The sequence below is a fragment of the Hydra vulgaris genome, chromosome 04 (assembly GCF_038396675.1).
Source record: "Hydra vulgaris chromosome 04, alternate assembly HydraT2T_AEP".
NCBI classification, from domain to species: Eukaryota; Metazoa; Cnidaria; class Hydrozoa; order Anthoathecata; family Hydridae; genus Hydra; species Hydra vulgaris.
The window spans coordinates 33,865,490-33,882,435 of NC_088923.1; the positions used below are offsets into that span (position 1 = coordinate 33,865,490).

The window sequence follows — 16,946 nt, forward strand, 5'->3', positions numbered from 1 at the left end:
TGTGGTATGTCAGGTGTAGTGTCAAACATGATTCCAAAATACCTTGCAGCCTTTATATCATTTAAAAGAATTCCCTTCACATGATTAGCCAGAACAGTTATAAATTCATTCTGAGTTTCTGGTGAAAGATAAGATACAGTCACAGATGCTTTTACTGTTGTAGATGTACTTTGCTTTAATATCATCAAGAGTTCTTTTAACACAATCATCAAGAGTTCTTTTAACACAGAACCATATTTAGAAAGCATCTTAACCATCTCAAGAAAGTTTCCTTCATTCAAAGAAGATCTTCCTTGTGGCCACGAAATGCTAGATTTTGCTAAGCAAGAAACAATGTGATATCAACCAACCTGTGTAAGATATCCCTCCATTTTTTTTATCCCTATTTATTACAGCAACACAGTCGGCATCAATTGTTTTGCAAAGCTCAAGGCCTGCTTCCGATGTTTTCCATTTTTCAAGGCAGTCTAGATGGTCATCTGATATCTCATTATCTCATGATTATGCAATTTTGGGCTCAGCTTTCACCACTGCTGAAACCCAGTGACAAATTTTGAAATTTGTTCTGTTACATTAGCAGTAAAGAGTCTGCAGCAAAAACAGTATAATTTCTCACAGATTAGCAAGTAAACCATCTATGACCGAAGCATTTTCTCACCCTTTGGCATCTTCTTGTAGAACCATTCTTTAGACAGATAGCGCACATCACCTTTAGTCCTTGCACCTTATCTTGTCACAGTACTAAAAGGCCCATCCTTGTTCTGAAAAGAACCACTTCTTCTTTTGATAATTTAACTCTAAAATGATCTGGAACAGGTGCATTCTAGAAAAAAGCATCAGATAGAATATTCAATTTTTTCTCATTTACTTGACTCAACATATTTACAATATCATGACAAGAATCATTTTCAGCATGCATTTCTGTTTCAAAGTCATTTACAGCTACTTCATTGCGTATTTCTGCATCAATATTGTGATCGTGATTCTCTTCCATTTCTAACTTTAGTTGTTCTTTTAAAGATTGTGTGCTGACAGGATTTAAGGAATCTATATCAATTGTAGAATGTGGAAGAAGATCATTTGATGAACCTTGGCCATCAATTGGTCTCCTGACATTTTGAAGCATGAATCAAGTTAGTGATTTTAGCAATTCACATCTTTTCTTCTTAGCTTTTCGCTGCTCGCATCCACTAGGCCTCTTTGATTTGTGCACTCCATGTGGAAGGATGGAATATTCTAAACTAATATATATATAAGAAATCAGGGACTTAAAAAAATACAGCTAAACAAAAAGATATAATATAAATAAATATATATATATATATATATATATATAGATATATATAGATACATATATATATAATATGTTGGTAATGATGGCTATTTGGCAAACAGCCAATTCTCAGTTGAATATGATTAGTCAATGCTATGATTAAATTTAAGGAGATTTTTTGCAATGTTGGTTGTTCTTTTAATCTTAAAATAATAATTATGAATGAGCTTTATTAATAAAGTATATAAATTATTATTTATAAATATATAATATCAATATACCTTAAAATAAAAATGCTGCTGAGCTGCAATTGTACAAATTAATTAATATTTAAATTAATTTATTTGTACAAATTAATATTAAAATAAATTTAAAATAAATGTTTATTTCGTTAGATTTTTAGAATTCGTTATTTTTAGAATTATTTTAGGATTCGTTATTTTTAGAATTCGATTGCGGCTCTCTGTATTTTCGTAGAGCCCCTGGTTATTTTAACGATACTTCTCTTTTTATTTCGCAATTGTTAATACAAAGATTTGGAAGTTTTAATAGAATTTTGTCACGTTCATGATAACGATAGAAAAAAGTGTAGGTATAGTAGTTCTGTGTTTACAGTTTTAAATAAAATTTTTATATCACTGTGAGCATAAAACAGATTAGTATCATCTGCAAACAAGATTGTGTCTAATACATTACAAGATTTGCTTATATCATTGATATATACTAGAAATAAGAGCGGTCCTAATATAGATCGTTGTGCTACTCCACAAGATATATTCATGTTGTTAGTTTTTCCGTTATTATGAGAAATTTATTGCTGTCTATTTAACAGGTAGCTTTTAAACCATTTAAGGTTCGAGTGTTTAATACCGTAATTTTTTAATTTGGTTAATAAAATATAATGATTGACAGTGCCAAAAGCCTTGCTGAGATCAATAAAAACGCCTAAAGTATATTTGTTTTCATCAAAAAATTTAAGAATATCATGAACAAGATGAACAGTTGCCTGATCAGTAGAGTGACCTTTTTTGAATCCAAATTGTTTATTATAAAGAATGTTTTTAATATCTAAGAAATAGTACAGTCTTTTATACATTATATGTTCTAACATTTTTGAGAAGCATGGTAGTATTGAAATAGGTCTAAAATTTACGATACGATACGATATACGATATACGATACGATTACGATTACAATTACGATACGATTACGATATACGATACGATAAGTTGCATCTTCAGATTTTAGAACTGGTATCACCCTTGCAACTTATAATTTGTCAGGAAAGATTTCTTGTTCTAAAGAAAGACTGAAAATGTGCAAAAGCGGAGTTTTTAAATAAAACATTGAAATAATTAATATATTGCCACTTACATCATCAACTCCATTGCCTTTATTTGATTTTAATAAATTTACAGCATCAAGTAGTTTTTTTTCAGATAACTTATTATTTTCCATAAGATTATTATTAGAGGTTAAGTATGATTCAAAGCTAGTTTTACTATTTTTTATTTTGGAGGCCAAACTTGGGCCCGTATTAACAAACGCATGATTGAAAGAGTTAGCGATTAAAGAATAATTAGTAATTTCACGATTATTTATAATGAGTTTTTTGGGAAATCCATTAGTGCTTATGATTTTTTTTACCTATCACCTCTTTTATTATGCACCACATTTTTTGTACATCATTTTTGCAATTAAGTAACTGATTAGTATAATATTGCCTTTTTGAATATTTATAACTGTTTCGAATAGCCGTTTGTAGTTTTTATATTTTGTTTCGTTTTCATAAGTTCTTTTTTTAATAAACTTTTCGTATAAGCGTTGTTATTTTTTTGATGACTTTATTATTCCCGTTGTTATCCAAGGATTTTGCTGGGATTTGATTTTGATATACTTACTAATAATCGGGATAGCTTCATTACAGTGGCTTTGAAATATGCTATGAAAACAATCATAACCTTCCTCTGCATTTTTAATTTTTAAAATAGTTTCCCAATTTGTTGTGGATAACAGATTGATAAAAGTATTAATGGATGAATTAATTAATTATTCGCTTTTTAATTTTATTTTTTCCTGATATTTTATTGATATTTTTTTGTGAAATTATAAACACTGAAAAATGGTCTGAAATGTCAGTGACAAATGTTCCAGTCTTAACTTTTATGTTTTTGAATTTATTAATTATGGTTTGATCAATTAATGTAGCGCTATTTTTTTTTAGGCGTGTTGGTTTGTTAATTGTTGGAATGAAACCATTTTGAAATATAATATTGGTAAAATTTCTAACGCTTTTAATTTTTTCATAATCAAGCAAGTATAAATTGAGATCGCCCACAAAATAAATTAGTTTGCCACAAATATCTTTTTTTGTAATTAAACATTTAAAGTGTTTGTTAAATGCTTTTATATTACCTGAAGGCGGTCCATATATGACGTGTAAAATTATGTTTTTGCTGGTGTTGTGTAATACCTCAATAGGTAACAACTCATAATCTTTTGTTATTGAGCACAATTCATTACGAAGGTGGCCGGTTCTAGACAAGAATTCAGGAAAGCCTTTCTAGGAAAGAAACATGAAAATTCTTGCTATGATAGAAAAAAACATGATTACTTTTTAGGATAGAATAATTGAAGGATAGAAAAGAAGAAAGAAATACATATATCCTTTCTGGCAAAGAAAAATGAAAAACTTGCTAGCAAAGACTTTTTTAGGATAGAAATCGCACAAGTAAAAGTCATTTTTTTTCTAGCTCAGAAAATTGGAAAAACGTACTAGCAAAGAAATTTTAGAAAAGAAATTTTAAAAACGTGCTAGCAAAGAAATTTTAAGAAAGAATTTGCGCGCAATTTGGTAATTACAGTTATGATTTTTAATTGAATAAATGTTAAATAATTATATCGCATTAATTTTGCAAGCTTTTTTGGATTAATGAAATAAAATTCTGTCGTAGCAAGTTTTTTAGATTTATTAAATAAAATTCTTTCCTAGCAAGTTTTTCGCATTTATTAAATAAAATTCTTTCCAAGCAAGTTGTTTACGTTTATTAAAAAATATTCTTTCTTAGAAAGTATTTCAAGTTTCTTTTCAAAATTTCTGCCAAAAAATATTCTTTTGTAAAAATTCTTTTCTAGTAAGGTTTCTTTATTTCTATCATAAAACATTCTATTATGAAATTATTCTTTCCTAGTTTTCTATCCTCATTTTATTCTTGTCTAGCACGGCACACCATTACGAAGTTTAAAATCTAAAGAATTGTGTATGAAAATGCACACTCCTCCTCCTGCTTTTTCAGATCCTCCTATTTGATGAATAACTTTATAACTATTAGTTTGAAAGTTAGAGTTATTTTCAATTTCTTTATTCCGGCACAATGTTTCTGTTAGGCATATAATTTGAAAATTTATTTTGACGCTTAATAAATTCCTTAAGTTTATCAAAAAAATTTTGTATACTCCTTATATTTAGATGCAGGATGGATAGTGCATTATCATCTATATTAGCAGTTAGTGTGGAAACGTTTGAACTGTAATAATAACTGTAATCCCTTCCCCATCCTTATAAAAGCTAATATTTGATTCAGGGTTGTTTTCTAAAAGTATATTTTTGTTTATTAGAAAAGCTTTAATTTTATTTATGTCATTATCATTGGATGTGTTATTTTTAGCATTAAAATTAGATAACAAGTTTGTTTCCATTTTAAAATAAGAATTTAAGCAATAAAAATAAAGTAAAAACATAAACTTTTTACTTTTCTTTGGGTGTCCAGTCGCGAATGATTAGTTTATCGATATATATATATATATATATATATATATATATATATATATATATATATATATATATATATATATATATATATATATATATATATATATATATATATAGATATATATATATATATATATATATATATATATATATATATATATATATATATATATATATATATATATATATATATTTAGTGTGCATAGTTACGCCTATTGTTCGTTTTATTAATTACGGTTCTGTATTCTGTAAAATACTCTATTTCTTATTTTTTAAGTAGTTTCTAGACATTTTTAGCGCGACTATACGTTCCATGCGGTCTTCCGAGTAAGGTCAGCGAGCAAATTAGAGCTGACATATTTTTATTTTCAAGAAGAATTGATGTTGTTCATTGTTTAAAATAAAAGTTTAAATAATCGTTTGTTTGTTGTTGGTTGTTTTTATTTTTCTTATTTTTATAGCTTGTTTTCATTTTTTAGAAGAAGTTAGAACTAAAATGACTGGTAAAATAGTTTTTTTAGTACTATGTTTCTTTTTTAGTAAACTGTTTCAGTTTTGTCGCTAGTTTTTTTGAGGAGGCTGAATAAGTGCGAATTTCATAACTGCGAATCTGCATAAGTGTGAAGCAGTTGCAAAGACTGGCATAAGTGCGAACTGGCACAAGCGCGAACTGGCATAAGTGCGCCGAAAGAATTTGCAAACATTGGCATAAGTGCGAACTGGCAAATATGCGAATCAATTGCAAAAACTGGCATAAGTGCAAACTGGCACAAGCGCGAACTGGCATAAGTGCGCCGAAAGAATTTGCAAACATTGGCATAAGTGCGAACTGGCATATGTGCGAATCAATTGCAAAAACTGGCATAAGTGCGAACTGGCACAAGCACGAACTGGCATAAGTGCGCCGAAAGAACTTGCAAACATTGGCATAAGTGCGAACTGGCATAAATGCAAACTGGCATAAGTGCGAATCAATTGCAAAAACTGGCATAAGTGCAAACTGGCACAAGCGCGAGCTCACATAGGTGCGCTGAAAGATTTTATAAACATTGGCATAAGTACGAATCGGCATAAGTGCGAACTAGCATAAGTGCAAATCAATTGCAAAAACTGGCATAAGTGCAAAAAAGTCAGAATTATTATTGTGAAAATAAAAGTCACTGATAACTGATAGAGAGCCAAGATGGGTCCCGGGGCAAATTTCTTTATGGGCCCTATCTTGACTGAAAATAAGCACCATGTAATGCCAAATTAGCTACTTGTTTTTTTTCTCCCATTTTATGGGAGAAAAAAAAAATAGCCCGGCTTTCTTTAAGAGTCCTGCTCCGGACTCTTAAAGAAAGCCGGGCCCCAGGACAACGCACCAGCCTAATCCTCCCTCTCTACGGCCATGCCGATAACCACTGATATAACCTCTGAGTGGATACTTAATTAAATTTTTACAACTTTTATATCAAATACATCAACATTACTCTTCACATTTTGATTTTGCTATTGTTAAAGCAAACGGTATCCAACGACAACCAACCAAATGCTAAAAATTCAAAAATTAGTTTGAAGATGATATTCAACTCGTGCAAAAAACCAAATAACGATTAATAATTTTTACACTGACCACAAATATTATTTTTAATTACATTATTGATAACCCGACGATTACCATTATTTGTAATGATCATTCTCTTTTATACTTTTTATTTTATTTCGGTACGCTTAGTTAAAAACAGCAGGAAGATATGTCGAGCAGAACAGTATTATACCCTTATTGAAGGTTTTTTTAATTTTTAAGTTTCATTTTATAAAAGGTTTTATAAAAGCTTTTAAATGCTCATAAAAATATTAGAATAATTTATTTATGCTATAATAAACATATTTAAAAAAAGCACTATTTTAATATTTGAAAAAACTTTTAAAAAACTTTTCTTTTTGGGTTGCCATAAAGTACGTACAAAGTTATGGGTTTCCATAAAGTACGTTTGAAGTTATTTTTTATAAACTTTCTGGTTTTTGAAAGTTCATTCAAAAATTTAATAAAGCAAAAGAGAGCACAACCACAACTGATGTAAATAACACTATAGTCATTAAATATTGATATTCATTAGAATCATTAGAATAAACTCACCTATAGTAGGTACTTTGATAAAAAATTCAATATAATAATACAATAACAAAACTTATGCTGTTACATAGAGCTTAATGAGAGCTATCCAATGACGCCTAATTTGCCTGTCTATGTTAACTATGACGGAAGTTATGATTTTTTTTCCGCGTGTAAAAGTGGTAATTTCTGCTAAAGAAAATTAAGCAAAACCGTGACCAATATTTTGCGTTACTGGCACTAAAAACTGCATAAGTAAAAAACCGACTGAGATAATGTAATAAAATTTAAAACAGTGATTCATCATTATTAGATCTTTAATTTATTAAATTTTTTATGGATCAAATAGCTTATTTTCATCTTATCAGATACAAAAAACAAAGTGGAGTGGGGGTGAATTTTGACGAGGATGCAATTTAAAAATTAATAGTTCACAAACTAAGTGCAAAGAAGACTTATTTTTCTAAGGTATATGACTCATTACATTAACTTTATGTTTAAGGTACAAATTACTAGTCTGCTGAAAGGAGGCTCATATAAATATTAATTATCAATATAATATTGAAAATCTTTTAAAATGGAGTAAAATTGACAACAACATAAAGTTAAACACAATTAATCATAAAAAATGATACGTTCAAAAGAACAAAAAAATTAAAATGCATAACTAAAATAAAATACTATTGTAAACATTTGTCTAATATTTAAATACCGGTAACTAAATGTAGAACCTGAATCAATAGAAAACTAAATCACCAAGAGCAACGTCAGCCAAGAGGCTATCTACTGGTATTTTAAAGTCTTCTGCATCATCTTCTTCTTCATCCTCTTTCCAATATGCAATTATAAAACTAACAACTTTTCCAATAACAGGTGGTAACTTCATAACTATTCTTCCCTTATAAGCTACTTCATTCCCCTCCTCATTCCATAAATGTTCAACTCTAGCTAACATTTCTAATACTTTGACTCTTTGGTATTCTGAGAGTGAAGAGAAAATGGAATTATGTACAATATCTAAACTATTTTCTAAAATAAGTTTTTTTATATCTCTAGCTAATCTATTTCTCTGTTCCATTTCTCTTTTCTGACCTTTTTCTTTTAATCGTAACTTTGCTAACTCTTCTCCTCTCAACCTTCTCTCTTTACTTTGTTTTCTTGAAACTGCCCCCCTAGATATACAAAATTTAACTATTTTTTCTTGCTCTTTTTTTGTATTATTACACAGCCAGTCCAGAGATTTGTTCATCTTCACCTTTGTCTTGCCATCTAAAAATGAAATTTCAGCATTAGGCACCCTGCGAGTAAAAAAGTCTATCATGCCAAGGGTTTTCTCAGCCCAAATATTATTAATAGGGGCACTAACTGCCTTATCTTGCATGAACTGGCTTGGTGTAGAGAGTTCACCAGTCAAGTACCTTGACAGCTGCCTTTTTAAAACTGTCACTGTAGCATTAGCTAATATTTTTAAAACAGAAAGCAATTGCTCCAAATACTTCCCTTCAATAATGCGTAATGTAACCAATGTCTCATCAGAAATCAGTGGGCGACCAAATGCATCTAACTGTGACAACAATAGAAATTCCGGCTCATTACAAAGTATTTCCACAACCTTAATTGCAGATTTGAGATACTCAGCCTAAAAAGAAGTTATTTTTTATTAGAAGTTATTTTTTTAGATCATAAATTAATACATGCATTAAAAGTTTAAGTTACATTGTAAGAATAAAAAAAATTGCATACCAATTCAAAATGGTTTCTTTGTTTTTCCTCTGCATAAAAAAGGGCCATCCAAGGTCCAGTTAAGAATTTGCCCCAGAGTCCAAGGGCTTGTAGATGGATCATTATCTCCTCATTCTTGAAATCTCTTAGTAGAGATGTCCTCAGTAAAGTCGTGTTGTTGCAGTACTTCTCCAGATAGTTGACTAGTATTTGTCTGTGCCTAAAAACAGAATAAATCAAATTATGCATTTGCTATTGGAAAATCAAATGCATGAACTAGATAGTTGAATACCAATTGTCAGTACCTGTATACAATGCCAGCTGAACAAAACAGTATGTGCAATCGGTTGCCAACATACCTTGGAAAAGTACTGCAAGATAACCCACTTTGCTTGAGAAAGGATTTAAAACCATGCGGATCTCCTTTGGCCTTGTATCTGAAATACAATAATGCAGATTTAAAATATAGCAAGCAATTAAACTCTGATTTTATAAAAAAAGTAACAATATGCAGTTTGTTTACATTATTTGGGTCAAATACATAATTCAAACATTGACCTTAACTTTGAAATGCTGTACAAAAGATTTGCAGCTCTGCAATCTGACCCATAAGTGGTGCTGGGTATTGTATCATTCAGCTTTTGAAGTGCTTTCCTGGTCTCACTGGCTATTCCATCAAGTGGATGCAGATGACAGTTTAACTCTAACAGCTCTTTTTCAAGTATGCTGTTTAGCTTCACAACTGCTGCATGGTTAACCGAGGCCCTGTCTGTCAACGTTGACATTATTTTGCCCATTAGTTTTTTCCTTACATCAGCAATCTTTAATTTATAATATGCTGCATATGTGTTGGCTAAATCCTCAATGGTATCAGTAATGTGTTTTACATAGTCCTCTGCCTTGCCTCCTGGTAATTCAGTGATGCTGGCTGTAAGGATTTGTTGCTTAGTAGCAAAATGAATTTGATTTATGTGAATGCCCTTAATTGTTGTTGCATCAAATACTAATGTCACAACATCAGCATTTATTATTGTTTCTGCCACTTGTAGCAGAGCAATTACTCCCATTTCTCTGGACATCTGCGCAATCGTTGACAGATTGGGGAGATCTTGAGGCTTCAAATTCACGTTACCAAGACTTGCACATAACATGATCACTTTAGGTATGGCATCTACAGGCACGTTGCTTTCAAGACAATGGTAAACAACCAGACGCAATGAGGCATTGAAACTTTTCTTTTCTTTTGTAAAAATTGAACCCTTTTCAATTTGATTGATGTCGCAGTTTAGCTGGTCTATGGTAATATCACTTTCTTTCAATGCTAAGCCTTGAACTCTAAGTTTTTTTTCTAAATCTAAAATAGTAAATTCTAATGTCAGGATCTTCTTCTTACAACTTTTATTTTCTTTAACCAAACTTTTGCATTTGAGGTTCAACTTTTTCAAGGATTTTGTTAAAGATATAACATCAGCTTCATATTTTGGGCCTTCAACTGATATTTTGAGATCCGGCGTGACGTTCTTTTAATTAGTTGGTTTACTCTCTTAACTTGAAAAGTCTTACTGATTGTTGTTTTCTCTTTTTTTACTGTTTTGATCACTGTCCTAAGATTTTTGTTTTGAGTAAGTAAGGCTTTATTATAAAGTTTCCTTTTTTCACAGGAATGACATTCTCTGTTAATCCTTGTCTTTAATAGAGACACAGAAGGAGGTGTCTTTGGCTGAACAGGGAGAAGTGATGCCCTGGCTAGCGGAAACTTGAAGTCTTCACTTAAAAAAACAACTATCCTATCCCAGCTATAATGTATGCGTCTTTTAAAAAACTGGATTTTTTCGTTAACTCTCAGAATTGATAGAGTTAATGATGAAACTTTACATTCACTTATACTAAATGGCTGAATTAAATATTTAGCTGTTTCTGTAGCATTTCTGTTCTGTTTTAAAAAAACATTGTACACAAAACCATTTGAAAGTATTTTATACTTGTGGGAACCAAGAAGATCTTCAAAGTCTTTTGCCTTTTTAATTATTTTCTCCATGTCACAAAAACAAGTTATTGTAAAAAACTGAAATAAAAAAAAAGGGATTTATATATTTAATAATTAACAAGGCAACATAATAAAAACAAAGAAAAACTACTAAATATTAATTTTTAAATAAATCTTATTTATCGTAGATTAGCAACTAATCTACGATAAATAAGACATAGCTATTTCAATTATATTATTATTGATTTATTAATTATTATGCCATTTAAGCTAAGCACAATTTACTACACTCTATAATCATTATAACTAAGTAAAAAAAATGTCAAATTTTATGAAATTAGAACTCAACCATATTTAAAAAAAATAACAATAGTAGTTTAAGAAACTTGTGTTGAAACTTGTATTTATTCTAAATTGGATTGTGCAACACCACAAATGCCCATTATCGGTATTAATAACCGGTTACTTGTGGGTAAGTACGTTGGGAAGCATTTATTTTTAAAATTGGGTAATTTATTTACATAAAAAATACACAAAAGTAAATTAGATACATACATCCTTATGCAAATTTAATAAAAAAATGACTATCTAGCACAAAAAGCAAAAAATTTCGAAAATAAAAACTTACCTTGTTTTGAAAATCAAATTTTTCACTAACAGCACACTGGATGAAGGATTTCCAAGTTATTTATAAAAAGATTAAGTATTCAATGTTGAAATACAAACAAGCCTATTTTAAAATCTAGAGAATTTAAAGAGCAGTCTGGTTTTAAAAAAACACACTATCCAGAGATGACTAAAAATCGGGTTTATCTAAGTATATGAAAAACCAAGTGCAATTTCCGACTAAAGTTACGGCCGATATTAAAGTACCTACCTATAGGTTATTTTAACCTATAATAATCGAACAACTATTTTATAATTGTCTTTAATAACATGTTATTGGCGGTAGCCAGTCGGTTTTCAAAATCTGTAGTATTAGTATTTTTTTTATTTAAGAATGAAGGCAACGACATCAAAAGAATTGATTAGTTAAGGCAAAAAACTGAGGAATATGTTATTAAAAATAAAAATGACTTTATGTCGGCAGATGATGCTGTCGGCAGATGATGCTGTCGAAATGTTTAGATCGAAAACAACGATGTAAAACTTATTCCGTTTGCACCCATTCTATCTATTGCTGGTAGAATATTTGTTTTTAAAATGAAGTCTGAAAATGAAGACGATTATAAATGCAATCAATATAGATGGAAAAATAATAAGAATAATAAGTTCTAAGAATAGCAAAAAAGGTTTTAAAAAAACTTATTATACTACAGGCCAAAAACATTGTAAATCCGCGAATTTTAGTAAACAAGTGTTCATAAAAAAACTACCAAAGGTCTTATTGCTATTATCTATTATTTAGGCAATGAAAAATGTGGTGTAACAGATTTGAAACACGGAAAAAGTAAAATTGACCATTCATACATTCGCACTGAATCGTCTGTAGTGTCATGTATAAAAAAAGTTTTAAAACCAAATGATAAGCCACAAAATATTTATGAAAAACTAATGTTTGAATCAAATGTGATTCAAACATTAACAAACGTTAAAAAAAATAGGTCGCGCAGGGTCGTCAAATTTTTTATGAGTTTTTTCATAAAAAAAATAATTATTTTTTTTCATAAAAAAAATAAGTTATTTTTTAACCGTTTTCTTACCTCATGCAGGTAAGAAAACGGTTAAAAAATAACTTTTTTCGTTGTAATGAGGGTTTTAGGCCACTTTTGAAGATTTAAAAAAACGTGTAAACTTAAAATTACCTTAAAATTATCAGCTTACTAGTGAGTTTTTAAAGCACATTTTTTATTTAAAATGACGTATACATTTAAACTAGGAGATTTTAATTAAAAATCTTAAACTTCAATAAAAATGAACTAAAACGGGTTCTAAAATATGGAAAATGGTTCATCACAAAGAAAATAAACTATATAATTAGGTTCAATTTCTTTTAAGACCAAAATATGCTTATTTTTTTTAAATTGATATCATAGTTGGGTGGGGTTATCTGGGCCTATATGTCAGTATTTATTGCATTCTTAAAAATCTAATACTTTTACAGCAATAAATACTTTTAAAATGAAAACTAATGTAAATAAGATCTCTGGCAATGCTTTTGTATTCATTTTCTGATTTTATTTTTAAACGGATTCATATGGACAATCATTAAAGATGTAACTTTCCATTGAAACTAGTAGATCAATAGTAGATCGTTATTAAATCTATTCTAATATGAAATGATATGAATGAAATTTTTCTTATTCGGTTGTTTTTTAAACTGGTTTTTATCGGTTTCATAATTGTTTTTTTCAGAAAAGAATTGTTTTATTTGCACAAAGATTTGCGTATTTCATTCTCCCCGAATGTCATGGTATAATAAAATATTTTTTTTTTATATTTGTATATACCGATTTTTATATATTTAAATACAGCTCAATATTCTCTTTCAAAAAAAAATTTTTAAATCATTTTTCCGTAAAAAAAAATAATTAAAATTCTTAACTATTCCATTTGACCCCATTTTACTCTATTTGGGGAGAATTTTATAGCCAAATAAAAATTTAACCGTTATTTGCTAAGGAGGTTGTCAGAGGCGCGTAAACAAGTAAGGTTTAGTAAAGTTTGCTTTCCTAAAGTTAATTTTAAAGCTAAATTTAAAAAAAAAAAGATTTTCAGAATATGATTCTCTAATAGATTTTAAATAACATTAAACAAAAAAAAATTGAAAAATTTGATTTTTCTGAGGGAAATACCAGCTTAATCTTAATTGCACCCCTTTAGCGCCGGCCCTGTATATTGTTCTCTATATTCGCTACAATATTCAACAAAAATTAAAACATTGTATTACTTCTATACTAAGAATTATTATTCCGTAGTAAAAAAATTTAGTTTTTAGTTTGCAACTCAACTTTGAAAAAACATATTTCTTTACAGAAGTAAAGAAAACAGTTAAATTCGAATGGAGAAAGTAATTTAAATAAGTGCTTTGGGTTAAAAATGGAATTTCGTTAATTCGTTTTCAGATAAAACATTCCGGTACAAAGAAGAAGAACTGGTTGGTAACACACAAAATCGAATTTTTTTAAGTTTAGTTTATAAATGTTAGAACGATTAGTACGTTCTTATTAAATTTAATGTTAACGCTTCAATTTATTATATCAAAGTACAAAAAGTCATAGTAAAAGAAAACTTTTCTTTTTTTAGTTAAACATTAAATTGGAAATACTCGAAGGCGAAAGAAAAAACTCAAAAATTTATTACCAAAATGGTTACTATTATAGTAAAGACAAAAAAGCAACAGAATCGTATGGCGGCGGTTTCAAATGTAAGGATGAATTTTGTAGAAGTCGTGCAACAAGTGAACCAAGCCTAGAGTTGGTACAAATAACGCCGCATAACCATTTGCCAGATTTTGAAAAAAAGAAATTTTAAAATTAAAACAATCAATAAAACGAGCTGCTGAAACTACAAGTGGAAGTTTGCGAGCTATTTTTGACCAAGAAACTGCTAGTAACCAATCAGCACATCACGTTTCTTTTGGAATGATGGAAAGCACTATGTATCGCAGACGTAGATCAGTGCAGCCGCAATTACCAGCCAATTGCGGGGAATTAAACAACTCTTTGAGAGTAAACAACATAAGTAAGTTTTTAGACGGGACCGATTTTTACAAAGGGTACGTTCGTATAAATAACGATTATGCTCACATATTTAATGGGAAAACAGTCGTTGCTTCACCGACTGATTTGCACGTTGACGGAACGTTTAAGGTAGTTCCGAGAATGTTTTATCAAATGATAACATTTGGATACATTTTGTTTGATCATGTAAGATAATCAATAAAAGATAATATAAGAAGGGTGTAAACAAGGAATTCTATTTTTTTCGCAGTGTTTTTTAATACCGTTAGATTTTTTTAGAGCACCTTAATGAATTAAAAAATATATATATATATTCCCTGTTTTTTCTTGTTCACCCTCCATATATTATTATTTTTGTTATTATTGTTATTACCAATGTTTTTTATAAATTATAGTTTTTTTTTTTAATGTTTTAATGTTTTAATGTTTTTTTAATTTAAAGAATCAAAAAGAATCAACTATTTTCATACTTATGACTAGAAAAACGCAAGAGCTGTATTCTCTTGCATTTTCCAAAGTTACTGAACTCGTTCCACATTTGTCACCGTTACGGATAATGACGGACTATGAACAAGCATTGATGAATATCTTGGAAATTCAATATCCTTTAGCTGAAATTTCAGGCTGTTGGTTTCATTACGTAAATGTAAGCAAAAAATTTTTTAACTAAACATACCTTTGTTATAAAATGGCAATTTTAAAACTAAATTGAAATACAATTTAAAAAATATATATAGTTATTTGTACTGAAAGTTTATGTTTGTAATTATTTATATTTAGGCTGTGGTTAACAAGTGTAAACATCTTGGATTGTTTGGACTTTTAAAATTGCAAGTTCACAGTGATTTGAAGAAATGGATAAGGCTATTATTGTGTCTTTCTTTGCTACCGCCTCACCATATTCAGCCAACATTAGGCAATTTGAATCCAAATTTGTTTGTGATGTCATTAAGTATAAATGACTTCGCAAAATGTCAAAGTTTAATGACCTATATGGAAACATTTTGGATTGGGCGTATTGGCAGTAACAAAATTACTGTTTTTGGTTGTCCCAGAAGAACGAACTCTGATCAAGAAAGCTTCCATGCCTCGCTTTTAAAACGAATAAAGATTGCTCATCCAAACATTTGGGTTTTTATAAGTATATATATATATATATATTTTATATATATATATATATATATATATATATATATATATATATATATATATATATATATATATATATACATATATATATATATATATATATATATATATATATATATATATATATATATATATATATATATATATTTATATTTATATAATCTAAAATAAAAATATAATTTGAACTTATCTTTTATTTGCATTTAATTACTTTAATATTTTAGCAGAACTAAGAAAGTTTGCAGAAGTCCAGCAACTTGATAAATTACGTTTAGAATGTGGACTTCAGATTCGTCGGAGACGAAAGCAGAAATATGTTTTAAATGATCGTAAAATCAGAGTTGCTACTGAAAATTTGGCCAACAGACGTCTAACTTCATTGGAATTTCTACAAAGTGTTTCACATTGCACAGATGCGTTATTTAACAATCAACTTGGGGTTAGTCGTATAAATCAACCCCCGGTTGATTTATACGAATAACCCCAAGTTGATTGTTAACAGTTGGAAACAGTTTCATCATTTACGCAAGTTCAAATAGAGCCCTCACAGCCTAATTTAATTCCACCACAAGATGAAGCCCAGCAACTTAATGTATCAATACCACGTGATGTAGCTATAGTGGAAAATACAGATGATGTAGCTATTGTGCAAAATACCTTCCAACTCGGAGAAAACTTACATAGTTCTACAGAAATTGTTGTAGTCACGGAGACTTCAAGAGTAGTGGATGAAACTAATGGAACAATATGTCCTGTTTGTTTAGAAAATACTCCAAACTTCGCTGCTGTTCCCTGTGGACACATGGTTTGCACAATGTGTATACCACATTTACAGTTAAAATGTCCTCGTTGCCGAGCAACAGTTGTTATGTTTATACAAACATTTGCGTGATCTGCTTGATAAATGTTCATATACAAACTTTTTTGTTGAAATTTAACAGTATAGTTGTGTTCAAAACTAAATTTATTTGAACTTACAAAAAAATATTTTTATTTGAACTTACAAAGAATCATAATATCATCTTTATAAACCAACTTGGCAACTTTAAAATTAACTATGGCAATAACTACACAAGAAATAAGGAAATTGTTTAAAGAAATGTTTAATGAATTTAAAAAAGAAATGTTTAGCAAGTTCAAAAGAGAAACAGAAGCAATGTTCAAAAAACACGAACAAACAGTTTTAGACATTATTAGTGGAAATCTTAAAATCATAAATGAAAGATTAGATGGAATCGAAAAAAACACTAATGAAAATATAG

The 16,946-nt window shown here is 29.3% G+C and overlaps 2 protein-coding genes across 2 annotated transcripts; one reads left to right on the forward strand and one right to left on the reverse strand.

The window, feature by feature from the left end:
- Positions 1 to 7,429: 7,429 nt before the first annotated feature.
- Positions 7,430 to 11,715, reverse strand: LOC136079772 (uncharacterized). Its single transcript, XM_065796148.1, has 5 exons — positions 11,481 to 11,715; positions 9,424 to 10,930; positions 9,171 to 9,302; positions 8,887 to 9,085; positions 7,430 to 8,782 (listed from the first exon to the last, which is right to left on the reverse strand). Exons 2-5 carry the CDS (start codon positions 10,014 to 10,016, stop codon positions 7,880 to 7,882), a joined length of 1,827 nt encoding a protein of 608 aa, XP_065652220.1. The 5' UTR covers positions 10,017 to 10,930; positions 11,481 to 11,715; the 3' UTR covers positions 7,430 to 7,879.
- Positions 11,716 to 13,993: 2,278 nt separating this feature from the next.
- LOC136079367 (uncharacterized) lies at positions 13,994 to 16,576 on the forward strand. The gene is made up of 6 exons (XM_065795103.1): positions 13,994 to 14,008; positions 14,099 to 14,272; positions 14,978 to 15,181; positions 15,316 to 15,676; positions 15,909 to 16,123; positions 16,187 to 16,576. The coding sequence occupies exons 1-6, from the start codon at positions 13,994 to 13,996 to the stop codon at positions 16,574 to 16,576; spliced, it is 1,359 nt and encodes a 452-aa protein (XP_065651175.1).
- Positions 16,577 to 16,946: the final 370 nt, after the last annotated feature.

Coding starts and splice junctions, on each gene's coding strand:
- LOC136079772 (XM_065796148.1), bottom strand. CDS start 10,016: ATGTTATGTGCAAGTCTTGGTAACGTGAATTTGAAGCCTCAAGATCTC. Junction 9,303..9,423: donor TACAGCATTTCAAAGTTAAG/GTCAATGTTTGA, acceptor ATTGTATTTCAG/ATACAAGGCCAAAGGAGATC. Junction 8,783..8,886: donor AAAGAAACCATTTTGAATTG/GTATGCAATTTT, acceptor ACTTCTTTTTAG/GCTGAGTATCTCAAATCTGC.
- LOC136079367 (XM_065795103.1), top strand. Junction 14,273..14,977: donor GTGAACCAAGCCTAGAGTTG/GTACAAATAACG, acceptor TTTAATTTAAAG/AATCAAAAAGAATCAACTAT. Junction 15,677..15,908: donor AAACATTTGGGTTTTTATAA/GTATATATATAT, acceptor TTAATATTTTAG/CAGAACTAAGAAAGTTTGCA.